General features: G+C 21.6%; 3 protein-coding genes and 1 pseudogene across 3 annotated transcripts; all 4 read left to right on the top strand.

The window, feature by feature from the left end:
• Window positions 1-278: 278 nt before the first annotated feature.
• On the top strand, window positions 279-2,851 carry DDB_G0268488 (annotated as a pseudogene; the record flags this gene model as incomplete).
• Window positions 2,852-3,772: 921 nt separating this feature from the next.
• tgrO1 (immunoglobulin E-set domain-containing protein) lies at window positions 3,773-6,521 on the top strand (the record flags this gene model as incomplete). The annotated part of the gene is made up of 2 exons (XM_642104.2): window positions 3,773-3,848; window positions 3,934-6,521. 2 exons carry the CDS (start codon window positions 3,773-3,775, stop codon window positions 6,519-6,521), a joined length of 2,664 nt encoding a protein of 887 aa, XP_647196.2.
• A 926-nt stretch (window positions 6,522-7,447) lies between these two features.
• Window positions 7,448-10,205, top strand: tgrO2 (immunoglobulin E-set domain-containing protein; the record flags this gene model as incomplete). The annotated part of the gene is made up of 2 exons (XM_642105.1): window positions 7,448-7,523; window positions 7,609-10,205. 2 exons carry the CDS (start codon window positions 7,448-7,450, stop codon window positions 10,203-10,205), a joined length of 2,673 nt encoding a protein of 890 aa, XP_647197.1.
• A 1,078-nt stretch (window positions 10,206-11,283) lies between these two features.
• tgrO3 (immunoglobulin E-set domain-containing protein) lies at window positions 11,284-14,484 on the top strand (the record flags this gene model as incomplete). The annotated part of the gene is made up of 2 exons (XM_642106.2): window positions 11,284-11,359; window positions 11,444-14,484. 2 exons carry the CDS (start codon window positions 11,284-11,286, stop codon window positions 14,482-14,484), a joined length of 3,117 nt encoding a protein of 1,038 aa, XP_647198.2.
• Window positions 14,485-14,757: the final 273 nt, after the last annotated feature.

The following is a 14,757-nucleotide window of genomic DNA, read 5'->3' on the forward strand; positions in this document are numbered from 1 at the left end:
TCTTGAAGACAGGAAAAAATAAAAAATTAATTATTTCTTTTATTATTTATTAAAAAAATAAAAAACTAAATCTGATTTTAAATAGTTTTACAATGGAGAAAAAATTATTAATAATAGTTATCATCTTTTTATTTTCAATTATCCAAGTATTTTGTAGAATTGATTCTAGTATGTATTAAACAAAAAAAAAAAACCAAAGTTTTAATAATTTTTTAAAAAACATATTGTATTAATAATAAAAAACTTTAAATGAAAAATAGAAACATTTGTAATTTCAAATGAAACATTCCTATCATACCATTTTCCAGTTGGTAGTGAATATTTTTCATCATTAAATTTTGAACTTTTAGTAGGGCCATCATTTCAATTGGATTTTTAATGTATTACTTTCAATAGTACATTTTGTTTTTCAAAAATTGATCAAGAAAATAAAAAACAATTGTATGGTAAATCCATTACCTACTCAACACAAGAAACCTATGATTTGGATAAAAAAAGGCTACCAACTCCAATAGTTTCTTCACCTTTCCAAAAACCAACAAAAGGTGGAACCTCAATTTTAAAAGGTACTTATTTAACATTTTTTGAAAAAAATTATTATGAAGTTATCTACCCAGAAAAACAAACAATTGATATTTTGAATTCAAAATCATTATAATTCGATGCAACAAATGTTAAAGTTAATTGTCCACCTGGTTGTGGTTATCAAATAATTAAATGTGAGAATGGTAAATTATTTAATTTTAGTTATTCAAATCCATCAGTATTTGATTATAAAATAAATTCATCAAATATTATTGTAAATGGATCTGATTTTTGTGATAGTTCTTATTCTTCAAATATTACAATTGATGGTGTTATCATTCCAAATTCAAATTATCAAAAAGATGAAGACTCAATTGTAATTATTTATACTCAACAACATACAACCAAATCATTAATGAAAATAGAAACAAGCAATGTAACATCTGTTGAAATTGAAATTGTTTTTAAATCAGAACCATTAATAATAAATTCAATTCCATATAGTAAAGGTGGTTTAATTATTTTAGAAGGTTTAAGATTATCTTCAAATACAAATAAAAACAATAATAACAATATAATTATTAAAATTGGAAATACAACATGTTCAAATGCAATTTCAATATCAAATGAATCAATCACATGTAATTTAAATCCGGGTATAAATAAATCAGTTACTTTAAATAATTTACCAGTTTCAGTTACAATTAATAATATTACAAATGAAAATACATTATTATTTAATTATGGTATGGTCAAATTAAATCCAAATAAATATAGTTTACCAGATCGTGTTTTACAATTAAATGGTGATTGTCTCGGAAATTCAAATAGTACTATTGTTTATTTAAATGGAAAAGAAACATTATTAAATGATTTAAAAATAAATAACCAAGAAACAACTTTATCATTTAAAATACCAGATGAATTTAAATCAAAATTAAATGTTTCAATCAAGGTAAATGATATTTTATCAAATGAAATTCAAATTGATATTTCATTTTATGCAAGTCATTCAAATGAACAACCAAGTACAAATGGTAAAACAAATATTATATTCACATTATATAATATTAAATCTGAAAATTATAATAAAATACCATCAATTATTATAATTCCTGAACAAATTGTAATAAATGGTGTTTCAGTAAATTCACCAACCAATCAAGATGTTCATTCGTATTCATTTTTAATTCCAGCTGGGTGTGGTAAAAAAGATATTCAAATTATAATTGGTAGTCAATCATGTTTGTCATCAATTACATACTTTGAACCAATTATTAAAAATTGTTTAGTATCAGGTTTTGATGGTACAAATGGAAATATAATTTGTGATGGTAGTTTTGGTAATAAAGATTATTTAATTAAATCATCTGTACTATTTTCAAATGATGAAATTGTACCACCATCAATCAATAGTACAACATTTTCGTTCCCTCTAATATCAGGTTATCACAGTGATGATTTAATTTTTCAAATGTGCGGTGTTCAAAGTAAACCATTTAAATTAAACATCTCACCATCATTAAAAGGAATCAATCACAGTCAAATGGAAACATTAGGTGGTAAATTTTACATTCTTGGTGAATTCTTTAGTGCAAATATAAATTGTAGTGTATTTTGCAATGATAAAGAATATGAAAAACATTTTGAAAACTCAAAGACGATTTCATTCGATTTACAAATTCCAGGTCCAAATGATATTACATGTAATTATACATTTGATAATGGAAAAAATACTGGTGATTTTAAGATTGAATATCCTTTACCATTAATAGAAAATACGAGCTCAATAAATGTAAATGGTGGAAATTTAACAATTTATGGTAAAAACTTTTATAATATTTCAAATATCAAAGTTGAAGTTGATAATCAATTAAAATGTAATAATATTGAATTTATTAATTTAAATAGTTTAACCTGTTTCTTACCACCATTTAATGAAACAAGAAAACAACCATTATTTAATGATCAAAAACTATTATTAAATTCATCAACAACTATTTTTAGCAAAAAATTATTATTAAATGTTACATTTGAAAGTAAAACATGGAGTGGATATATTTTTCAATATTCAAAAGAAGAAATAAAAAATAATGGTACAAGTGAAAATTCAACCAATGATATTTTAAATCATGAAAAAAATAATAATAATCAGAAAGATGGAAGTAGTTTAAGTAAAAAAAGTATAATATTATTATCAATATTATTACCTGGTTTTATTATTTTAATAGTTTCTTTAACAATTGTTATTCTTGTAATTAAAAAAAATAAAACAAAACATAGTAAAAATATGTCACCAAAAGAGAAAGAATTAATGAAACAATAATAGTAGCAATAAAAATAATTTAATAATTATTAAATTATTAATTTATTATTTATATTTAATAATTAATATTATTTGTAATAGGGAAATGGGCATCTTCAAATATTTTTTATTTCTCTGATCATAAATTTGAACCTGACCGATTTTTTTCCAAATTTCAATTTCACATTCTCCCAACTCAACAAAAAGATATTACTTAAAAAACTATAAAATTATATCGAATAACAATTTTTAAAAAATAGTAATAATAAAAAAAAAAAAGAAACATTCAATAATAATAATGATTGAAAAGATGTTTTTAAATTGTTGATTGTTTAGAAGTTTGTATTTTTTTTTGAAAATCCAATTTTAACTTTAAAATACAATTTAATGTTTTTGATAGTGTGTTTTTTATTTGTTTTTTTTTTTTTTTTTTTTTTTTTTTTTTTTGAATGTGTGTTAGTGTACTATGTTTTATTAGTTATGTGAGTTTGTTGTGTTTTTTCAATTTATTCTATTTAAAATAAAGATAATGTTTTCGATAGTGTGTTATTTTTCAATATTTGTCTAAGTTTGGAGAAGTGGGTGTTTTTTTCAAATAATTATTGTTTTATGAGTGTTTTTAAGTGGTTAAGTGTGATGAAATTTTTTATTTTTTGTTATTTTAAAAAAATACAAAGTGTTTTTGATAGTGTGTTAGTGTGTGTTTTTATTTAATTTATTTTTATTCAATTTTTTTAATTATTTTTTAATATTGTATAAATAAATAATAAAAAAAAATAAAACATTATAATTTTTAATTTATTTTTTATTTTCATTTGTCAATATTAAAATTTACCAGTATAATAATTTATTATTTTTATCATTCACCAACAAATAATAAAAAAAATTAATTATTTGTTTTAAAATATTAAAAAATTAAATCTGATTTTAAATAATTTTACAATGGAGAAAAAATTACTAATAATAGTTATCGTCTTTTTATTTTCAACTATCCAAGTATTTTGTAGAATTGATGATAGTATGTATAAAACAAAAAAACAAAACTTTATCATTTTTCAAAAAACATATTGTATTAATAAATGAAAACTTTAAATGAAAAATAGAAACATTTGTAATTTCAAATGAAACATACCTATCATACCATTTTCCTGTTGATAGTGAATACTTTTCATCATTAAATTTTGAACATTATGAAGGACCATCATTTCAATTGGATTTTGAATGTATTACTTTCAATGGCACAATTTGTTTTTCACAAATTTATCCAGAAATTAAAAAAAAAATTTATGGTACGTCAATTTCATATTCAACACAAAAAACATACAAATTAGATCAAGAATTGTTTCCAACTCCAATAGTTTCCTCACCTTTCCAACCTCCAACAAAAGGTGGAATCTCAATTTTAAAAGGTACTTTTTTAACATTTTCGGAAAAAACCTTTTATCAAGTTATCTACCCAAAAAAGCAAAAGATTTTTATTTTAGATTCAGAATCGTTATCGTTCGATGCAACAAATTTTAAAGTTAATTGTCCACCTGGTTGTGGTTATCAAATAATTAAATGGGATAATGGTAATTTATTTAATTTTAGTTATTCAAATCCATCAATATCGGTTGTTAAAATAAATCCATCAAATATTATTGTAAATGGATCTGATTTTTGTGATAGTTCTTATTCTTCAAATATTACAATTGATGGAGTTATCATTCCAAATTCAAATTATGAAAAAGATGAAGACTCAATTGTAATTATTTATACTCAACAACACACAATCAAATCATTAATGAAAATTGAAACAAGCAATGTAACATCTGTTGAAATTGAAATTGTTTTTAAACCAGAACCTTTATTAATAAACTCGGTTCCATATAGTAAAGGTGGTTTATTAATTTTAGAAGGTTTAAGATTATCTTCAAATACAACAAATAAAAATAATAACAATAATAATATAATTATTAAAATTGGAAATATTACATGTTCAAACGCAATTTCAATCTCAAATGATTCAATCACATGTAATTTAAATCCGGGTTTTAATAATAAATCAGTTACTTTAAATAATTTACCAGTTTCAGTTACAATTAACAATATTACAAATGAAAATAAATTATTATTTAATTATGGCATCGTTAAATTAAATCCAAATAAATATAGTTTACCAGATCGTGTTTTACAATTAAATGGTGATTGTCTCGGAAATTCAAATGGTACTATAGTTTATTTAAATGGAAAAGAAACATTATTAAATGATTTAAAAATAAATAACCAAGAAACAACTTTATCATTTAAAATACCAGATGAATTTAAATCAAAATTAAATGTTTCAATCAAGGTAAATGATATTTTATCAAATGAAATTCAAATTGATATTTCATTTTATGCAAGTCATTCAAATGAACAACCAAGTACAAATGGTAATACAAATATTATATTCACATTATATAATATTAAATCTGAAAATTATAATAAAATACCATCAATTATTATAATTCCTGAACAAATTGTAATAAATGGTGTTTCAGTAAATTCACCAACCAATCAAGATGTTCATTCGTATTCATTTTTAATTCCAGCTGGGTGTGGTAAAAAAGATATTCAAATTATAATTGGTAGTCAATCATGTTTGTCATCAATTACATACTTTGAACCAATTATTAAAAATTGTTTAGTATCAGGTTTTGATGGTACAAATGGAAATATAATTTGTGATGGTAGTTTTGGTAATAAAGATTATTTAATTAAATCATCTGTACTATTTTCAAATGATGAAATTATACCACCATCAATCAATAGTACAACATTTTCGTTCCCGCTTATATCAGGTTATCACAGTGATGATTTAATTTTTCAAATGTGTGGTGTTCAAAGTAAACCATTTAAATTAAACATCTCACCATCATTAAAAGGAATCAATCAAAGTCAAATGGAAACATTAGGTGGTAAATTTTACATTCTTGGTGAATTCTTTAGTGCAAATATAAATTGTAGTGTATTTTGCAATGATAAAGAATATGAAAAAAAATTTGAAAACTCAAAGACGATTTCATTCGATTTACAAATTCCAGGTCCAAATGATATTACATGTAATTATACATTTGATAATGGAAAAAATACTGGTGATTTTAAGATTGAATATCCTTTACCATTAATAGAAAATACGAGTTCAATAAATGTAAATGGTGGAAATTTAACAATTTATGGTAAAAACTTTTATAATGTTTCAAATATCAAAGTTGAAGTTGATAATCAATTAAAATGTAATAAAATTGAATTTATTAATTTAAATAGTTTAACCTGTTTCTTACCACCATTTATTGAAACATTATTTAATGATCAAAAACTATTATTAAATTCATCAACAACTATTTTTAGTAAAAAATTATTATTAAATGTTACATTTGAAAGTAAAACATGGAGTGGATATATTTTTCAATATTCAAAAGAAGAAATAAAAAATAATGATACAAGTGAAAATTCAACCAATGATATTTTAAATCATGAAAAAAATAATAATAATCAGAAAGATGGAAGTAGTTTAAGTAAAAAAAGTATAATATTATTATCAATATTATTACCTAGTTTTATTATTTTAATAGTTTCTTTGGCAATTGTTATTCTTGTAATTAAAAGAAATAAAACAAAACATAGTAAAAATATGTCATCAAAAGAGAAAGAATTAATGAAACAATAATAGTAGCAATAAAAATAATTTAATAATTATTAAATTATTAATTTATTATTTACATTTAATAATTAATATTATTTGTAATAGGGAAATGGGCATCTTCAAATATTTTTTATTTCTCTGATCATAAATTTGGACCTGACCGATTTTTTTCCAAATTTCAATTTCACATTCTCCCAACTCAACAAAAAGATATTACTTAAAAAACTATAAAATTATATCAAATAACAATTTTTAAAAAATAGTGATAATAAAAAAAAAAAAGAAACATTCAATAATAATAATAATTGAAAAGATGTTTTTAAATTGTTGATTGTTTAGAAGTTTGTATTTTTTTTTGAAAATCCAATTTTAACTTTAAAATACAATTTAATGTTTTTGATAGTGTGTTTTTTATTTGTTTTTTTTTTTTTTTTTTTTTTTTTTTTTTTGAATGTGTGTTAGTGTACTATGTTTTATTAGTTATGTGAGTTTGTTGTGTTTTTTCAATTTATTCTATTTAAAATAAAGATAATGTTTTCGATAGTGTGTTATTTTTCAATATATTTTTGTTGTCTAAGTTTGGAGAAGTGGGTGTTTTTTTCAAATAATTATTGTTTTATGAGTGTTTTTAAGTGGTTAAGTGTGATGAAATTTTTTATTTTTTGTTATTTTAAAAAAATACAAAGTGTTTTTGATTGTGTGTTAGTGTGTGTTTTTATTTAATTTATTTTTATTCAATTTTTTTAATTATTTTTTAATTTTGTATAAATAAATAATAAAAAAAATAAAACATAATAATTTTTAATTTATTTTTTATTTTCATTTGTCAATATTAAAATTTACCAGTATAATAATTTATTATTTTTATCATTCACCAACAAATAATAAAAAAAATTAATTATTTGTTTTAAAATATTAAAAAATTAAATCTGATTTTAAATAATTTTACAATGGAGAAAAAATTACTAATAATAGTTATCGTCTTTTTATTTTCAACTATCCAAGTATTTTGTAGAATTGATGATAGTATGTATAAAACAAAAAAACAAAACTTTATCATTTTTCAAAAAACATATTTTATTAATAAATGAAAACTTTAAATGAAAAATAGAAACATTTGTAATTTCAAATGAAACATACCTATCATACCATTTTCCTGTTGGTAGTGAATACTTTTCATCATTAAATTTTGAACATTATGAAGGACCATCATTTCAATTGGATTTTGAATGTATTACTGGCAATGGTACAGTTTGTTTTTCACAAATTTATCCAGAAATTAAAAAAAAATTTTATGGTACGTCAATTTCATATTCAACACAAAAAACATACAAATTAGATCATGAATTGTTTCCCACTCCAATAGTTTCCTCACCTTTCCGACCACCAACAAAAGGTGGAATCTCAATTTTAAAAGGTACTTATTTAACATTTTCTGAAAGACTTTCCTATTATGAAGTTATCTACCCAAAAAAACAAAAGATTGTGATTTCAGATTCAGAATCATTATCATTCGATGCAACAAACGTTAAAGTTAATTGTCCACCTGGTTGTGGTTATCAAATAATTAAATGGGAGAATGGCCAATTATTTAATTTTAGTTATTCAAATCCATCAGTATTTGATTATAAAATAAATCCATCAAATATTATTGTAAATGGATCTGATTTTTGTGATAGTTCTTATTCTTCAAATATTACAATTGATGGTGTTATCATTCTAAATTCAAACTACCAAAAAGATGAAGACTCAATTGTAATTATTTATACTCAACAACACACGACCAAATCATTAATGAAAATTGAAACTAGCAATGTAACTTCTGTTGAAATTGAAATTGTTTTTAAACCAGAACCATTAATTATAAATTCAATTCCATATATTAAAGGTGGTTTAATTATTTTAGAAGGTTCAAGATTATCTTCAAATACAAATAAAAACAATAATAATAATATAATTATTAAAATTGGAAATATTACATGTTCAAACGCAATTTCAATCTCAAATGAATCAATCACATGTAATTTAAATCCGGGTATATATAATAAATCAGTTCCCTTAAATAATTTACCAGTTTCAGTTACAATTAACAATATTACAAATGAAAATACATTATTATTTAATTATGGTATGGTCAAATTAAATCCAAATAAATATAGTTTACCAGATCGTGTTTTACAATTAAATGGTGATTGTCTTGGAAATTCAAATAGTACCATAGTTTATTTAAATGGAAAAGAAACATTATTAAATGATTTAAAAATAAATAACCAAGAAACAACTTTATCATTTAAAATACCAGATGAATTTAAATCAAAATTAAATGTTTCAATCAAGGTAAATGATATTTTATCAAATGAAATTCAAATTGATATTTCATTTTATGCAAGTTATTCTAATGAACAACCAAGTACAAATGGTAATACAAATATAATATTCACATTATATAATATTAAATCTGAAAATTATAATAAAATACCATCAATTATTATAATTCCTGAACAAATTGTAATAAATGGTGTTTCAGTAAATTCACCAACCAATCAAGATGTTCATTCGTATTCATTTTTAATTCCAGCTGGGTGTGGTAAAAAAGATATTCAAATTATAATTGGTAGTCAATCATGTTTGTCATCAATTACATACTTTGAACCAATTATTAAAAATTGTTTAGTATCAGGTTTTGATGGTACAAATGGAAATATAATTTGTGATGGTAGTTTTGGTAATAAAGATTATTTAATTAAATCATCTGTACTTTTTTCAAATGATGAAATTGTACCACCATCAATCAATAGTACAACATTTTCGTTCCCACTAATATCAGGTTATCACAGTGATGATTTAATTTTTCAAATGTGCGGTGTTCAAAGTAAACCATTTAAATTAAACATCGCACCATCTTTGAAAAGAATCGATCAAAGTCAAATGGAAACATTGGGTGGTAAATTTTACATTCTTGGCGAATTCTTTGGTGTAAATATAAATTGTAGTGTATTTTGCAATGATAAAGAATATGAAAAAAAATTTGAAAACTCAAAGACGATTTCATTCGATTTACAAATTCCAGGTCCAAATGATATTACATGTAATTATACATTTGATAATGGAAAAAATACTGGTGATTTTAAGATTGAATATCCTTTACCATTAATAGAAAATACGAGTTCAATAAATGTAAATGGTGGAAATTTAACAATTTATGGTAAAAACTTTTATAATGTTTCAAATATCAAAGTTGAAGTTGATAATCAACTAAAATGTAATAATTTTGAATTTATTAATTTAAATAGTTTAACCTGTTTCTTACCACCATTTAATGAAACAAGAAAACAATCATTATTTAATGATCAAAAACTATTATTAAATTCATCAACAACTATTTTTAGCAAAAAATTATTATTAAATGTTACATTTGAAAGTAAAACATGGAGTGGATATATTTTTCAATATTCAAAAGAAGAAATAAAAAATAATGATACAAGTGAAAATTCAACCAATGATATTTTAAATCATGAAAAAAATAATAATAATAATCAGAAAGATGGAAGTAGTTTAAGTAAAAAAAGTATAATATTATCAATATTATTACCTGGTTTTATTATTTTAGTAGTTTCTTTAACAATTGTTATTATTGTAATTAAAAGAAATAAAACAAAACATAGTAAAAATATGTCATCAAAAGAGAAAGAATTAATGAAACAATAATAGTAGCAATAAAAATAATTTAATAATTATTAAATTATTAAATTATTATTTATATTTAATAATTAATATTATTTGTAATAGGGAAATGGATGTATCTTCAAAATATTTTTTATTTCTCTGATCATAAATTTGAACCTGACCGATTTTTTTCCAAATTTCAATTTCACATTCTCCCAACTCAACAAAAAGATATTACTTAAAAAACGATAAAATTATATCAAATAACAATTTTTAAAAAATAGTAATAAAAAAAAAAAAATTAAAAAGAAACATTCAATAATAATAAAAATTAAAAAAAATGTTTTTAAATTGTTGATTGTTTAGAAGTTTGTATTTTTTTTTGAAAATCCAATTTTAACTTTGGAGAAGTGGGTGTGTTTTTAATTTTTTTTTTTTGTAAATCTAATTATAACTTAGGAGAAGTGGGTGTTTTTTTTTTTTTTTTTTTTTATGAAAGTGTGTTAATGTGTGATGTTTTGATTTGTTAAATGATTTTTTCTCTTTTAATTCAATTTGTTTTTTTTTAAAATACAATTTAATGTTTTTGATAGTGTGCATTTTTTATTTGTTTTTTTTTTTTTTTTTTTTGGAATGTGTGTTAGTGTACTATGTTTTATAAGTTATGTGAGTTTGTTGTGTTTTTTCAATTTATTTTATTTAAAATAAAGATAATGTTTTCGATAGTGTGTTATTTTTCAATATATTTTTGTTATCTGAGTTTGAAGAAGTGGGTGTTTTTTCAAATAATTATTGTTTTATGAGTGTTTTTAAGTGGTTAAGTGTGATGAAATTTTTTATTTTTGTTATTTTAAAAAAAAATACAAAGTTTTTTTGATAGTGTGTTAGTGTGTGTTTATTTAATGTATTTTTATTCAATTTTTTTAATTATTTTTTAATTATATTTGAATAAATAATAAAAAAAATAAAACATTAAAATATTTAATTTTTTTTTTTTTTTCATTTGTCAATATTAAAATTTACCAGTATAATTTATTATTTTTACCATTCACCAATAAAAAAAAAAATTATTATTTATTTTAAAAATAAAAAACTAAATCTGATTTTAAATAGTTTTACAATGGAGAAAAAATTATTAATAATAGTTATCATCTTTTTATTTTCAACTATCCAAGTATTTTGTCAAATTGATTATAGTATGTATAAAACAAAAAAACAAACTTTTAATAATTTTTTAAAATATATTGTATTAATAATTGAAAACTTTAAATTAAAAATAGAAACATTTGTAATTTCAAATGAAACATACCTATCATACCATTTTCCAGTTGGTAGTGAATATTTTTCATCATTAAATTTTGAACGTTTCGTAGGTCCATCATTTCAACTGGATTTTGAATGTATTACTTTCAATGGTACAGTTTGTTTTTCTCAAATTAATCAAGAAAATAAAAAACAATTGTATGGTACATCCATTACCTATACAACAAAAGTAACTATTAGTTTGTATAAGAATAACCTTCCAACTCCAATAGTTTCTTCACCTTTCCAACCTCCAACAAAAGGTGGAATCTCAATTTTAAAAGGTACCTATTTAACATTTTCTGAAAGACTTTCCTATTATGAAGTTATCTACCCAAAAAAACAAAAGATTGTGATTTCAGATTCAGAATCATTATCATTCGATGCAACAAACGTTAAAGTTAATTGTCCACCTGGTTGTGGTTATCAAATAATTAAATGGGAGAATGGCCAATTATTTAATTTTAGTTATTCAAATCCATCAGTATTTGATTATAAAATAAATCCATCAAATATTATTGTAAATGGATCTGATTTTTGTGATAGTTCTTATTCTTCAAATATTACAATTGATGGTGTTATCATTCCAAATTCAAACTACCAAAAAGATGAAGACTCAATTGTAATTATTTATATTCAACAACACACAACCAAATCATTATTGAAAATAGAAACAAGCAATGTAACATCTGTTGAAATTGAAATTGTTTTTAAACCAGAACCATTAATTATAAATTCAATTCCATATAGTAAAGGTGGTTTAATTATTTTAGATGGTTCAAGATTATCTTCAAATACAAATAAAAACAATAATAATATAATTATTAAAATTGGAAATATTACATGTTCAAACGCAATTTCAATCTCAAATGAATCAATCACATGTAATTTAAATCCGGGTATATATAATAAATCAGTTGCCTTAAATAATTTACCAGTTTCAGTTACAATTAATAATATTACAAATGGAAATACATTATTATTTAATTATGGTATGGTCAAATTAAATCCAAATAAATATAGTTTACCAGATCGTATTTTACAATTAAATGGTGATTGTCTCGGAAATTCAAATAGTACTATTGTTTATTTAAATGGAAAAGAAACATTATTAAATGATTTAAAAATAAATAACCAAGAAACAACTTTATCATTTAAAATACCAGATGAATTTAAATCAAAATTAAATGTTTCAATCAAGGTAAATGATATTTTATCAAATGAAATTCAAATTGATATTTCATTTTATGCAAGTCATTCTAATGAACAACCAAGTACAAATGGTAATACAAATATTATATTCACATTATATAATATTAAATCTGAAAATTATAATAAAATACCATCGATTATAATTATTCCTGAACAAATTGTTATTAATGGTGTTTCAGTAAATTCACCAACCAACCAAGATGTTCATTTGTATTCATTTTTAATTCCAGCTGGGTGTGGTAAAAAAGATATTCAAATTATAATTGGTAGTCAATCATGTTTGTCATCAATTACATACTTTGAACCAATTATTAAAAATTGTTTAGTATCAGGTTTTGATGGTACAAATGGAAATATAATTTGTGATGGTAGTTTTGGTAATAAAGATTATTTAATTAAATCATCTGTACTTTTTTCAAATGATGAAATTGTACCACCATCAATCAATAGTACAACATTTTCGTTCCCTCTAATATCAGGTTATCACAGTGATGATTTAATTTTTCAAATGTGCGGTGTTCAAAGTAAACCATTTAAATTAAACATCTCACCATCATTAAAAAGAATCAATCAAAGTCAAATGGAAACATTGGGTGGTAAATTTTACATTCTTGGTGAATTCTTTAGTGCAAATATAAATTGTAGTGTATTTTGCAATGATAAAGAATATGAAAAACATTTTGAAAACTCAAAGACGATTTCATTCGATTTACAAATTCCAGGTCCAAATGATATTACATGTAATTATACATTTGATAATGGAAAAAATACTGGTGATTTTAAGATTGAATATCCTTTACCATTAATAGAAAATACGAGTTCAATAAATGTGAATGGTGGAAATTTAACAATTTATGGTAAAAACTTTTATAATGTTTCAAATATCAAAGTTGAAGTTGATAATCAATTAAAATGTAATAATATTGAATTTATTAATTTAAACAGTTTAACCTGTTTCTTACCACCATTTAATGAAACAAGAGAGCAATCATTATTTAATGATCAAAAACTATTATTAAATTCATCAACAACTATTTTTAGCAAAAAATTATTATTAAATGTTACATTTGAAAGTAAAACATGGAGTGGATATATTTTTCAATATTCAAAAGAAGAAATAAAAAATAATGGTACAAGTGAAAATTCAAGTAATGATATAATAGATCATGAAAAAAACAATAATACTACAAAAAATGGTAAAGGCGGTATCAATTTAAGTAAAGAAAGTAAAATAATAATTTCTGTAGTCTTACCTGGTGTTATTATTTTAATAATTTTATCGGTAGTAGTAATCTATCGTATTAGAATAAATAGAATTACACGAAATACATATGTGAAAAAAATTAATGAAATGAAAACAATAACACCAGAAGAGAAACGAGATGAAATAGATGAATCAGATGAAATTAAAAAAAAACTTGATATTGAAATGTCAGAATTAAGATCCAATCTATTCATACACTCAATCAGTTATACTAACACACTCAAAGAACAACAAATGGAAAGGGATCAAATCAATAAAAGTCCAAGTCTACAAATTCAACCACAAAATAATCAATTGAATATAATTAATAATGGTGAAGGTTCAAGTCAACAAATTCAACCACAAAGTAATCAATCAAATATTATTAATAATGATGAGGGTTCAAGCCACCAATTTCAACCTGAAATTAATCAATCCAATACAATTAATAATAGTGAAGGTTCAAGTCAACAAATTCAACCACAAAATAATCAATTGAATATAATTAATAATGATGTGGGTTCAAGTCACCAATCTAAGCAAAATGATAGTACTGGTTGCTGATAAATAATTAAAATAATAAAAAAAAAATAAAAAAATAAAAAAATAAAAAAATAGTAATAATATAATCCTTTTTTAAAATAATAAATTATAAACAATATTAATTTTTAATTTTTAAAATTATTATTTTAGTATTTTCTTTTTACACCTTCAAAGCATAGGTACTTTTTAAAATTGAGATTTTTTTGTTTTTTTGTGTTGGAAAGGAGCAAAATTTGAAAAGATCTTTCTAAAAATAGAATTAATTTGAATGACAAAGTTTTTTTTTTTTTTTTT

This window comes from Dictyostelium discoideum (assembly GCF_000004695.1).
Source record: "Dictyostelium discoideum AX4 chromosome 1 chromosome, whole genome shotgun sequence".
NCBI classification, from domain to species: domain Eukaryota; phylum Evosea; class Eumycetozoa; order Dictyosteliales; family Dictyosteliaceae; genus Dictyostelium; species Dictyostelium discoideum.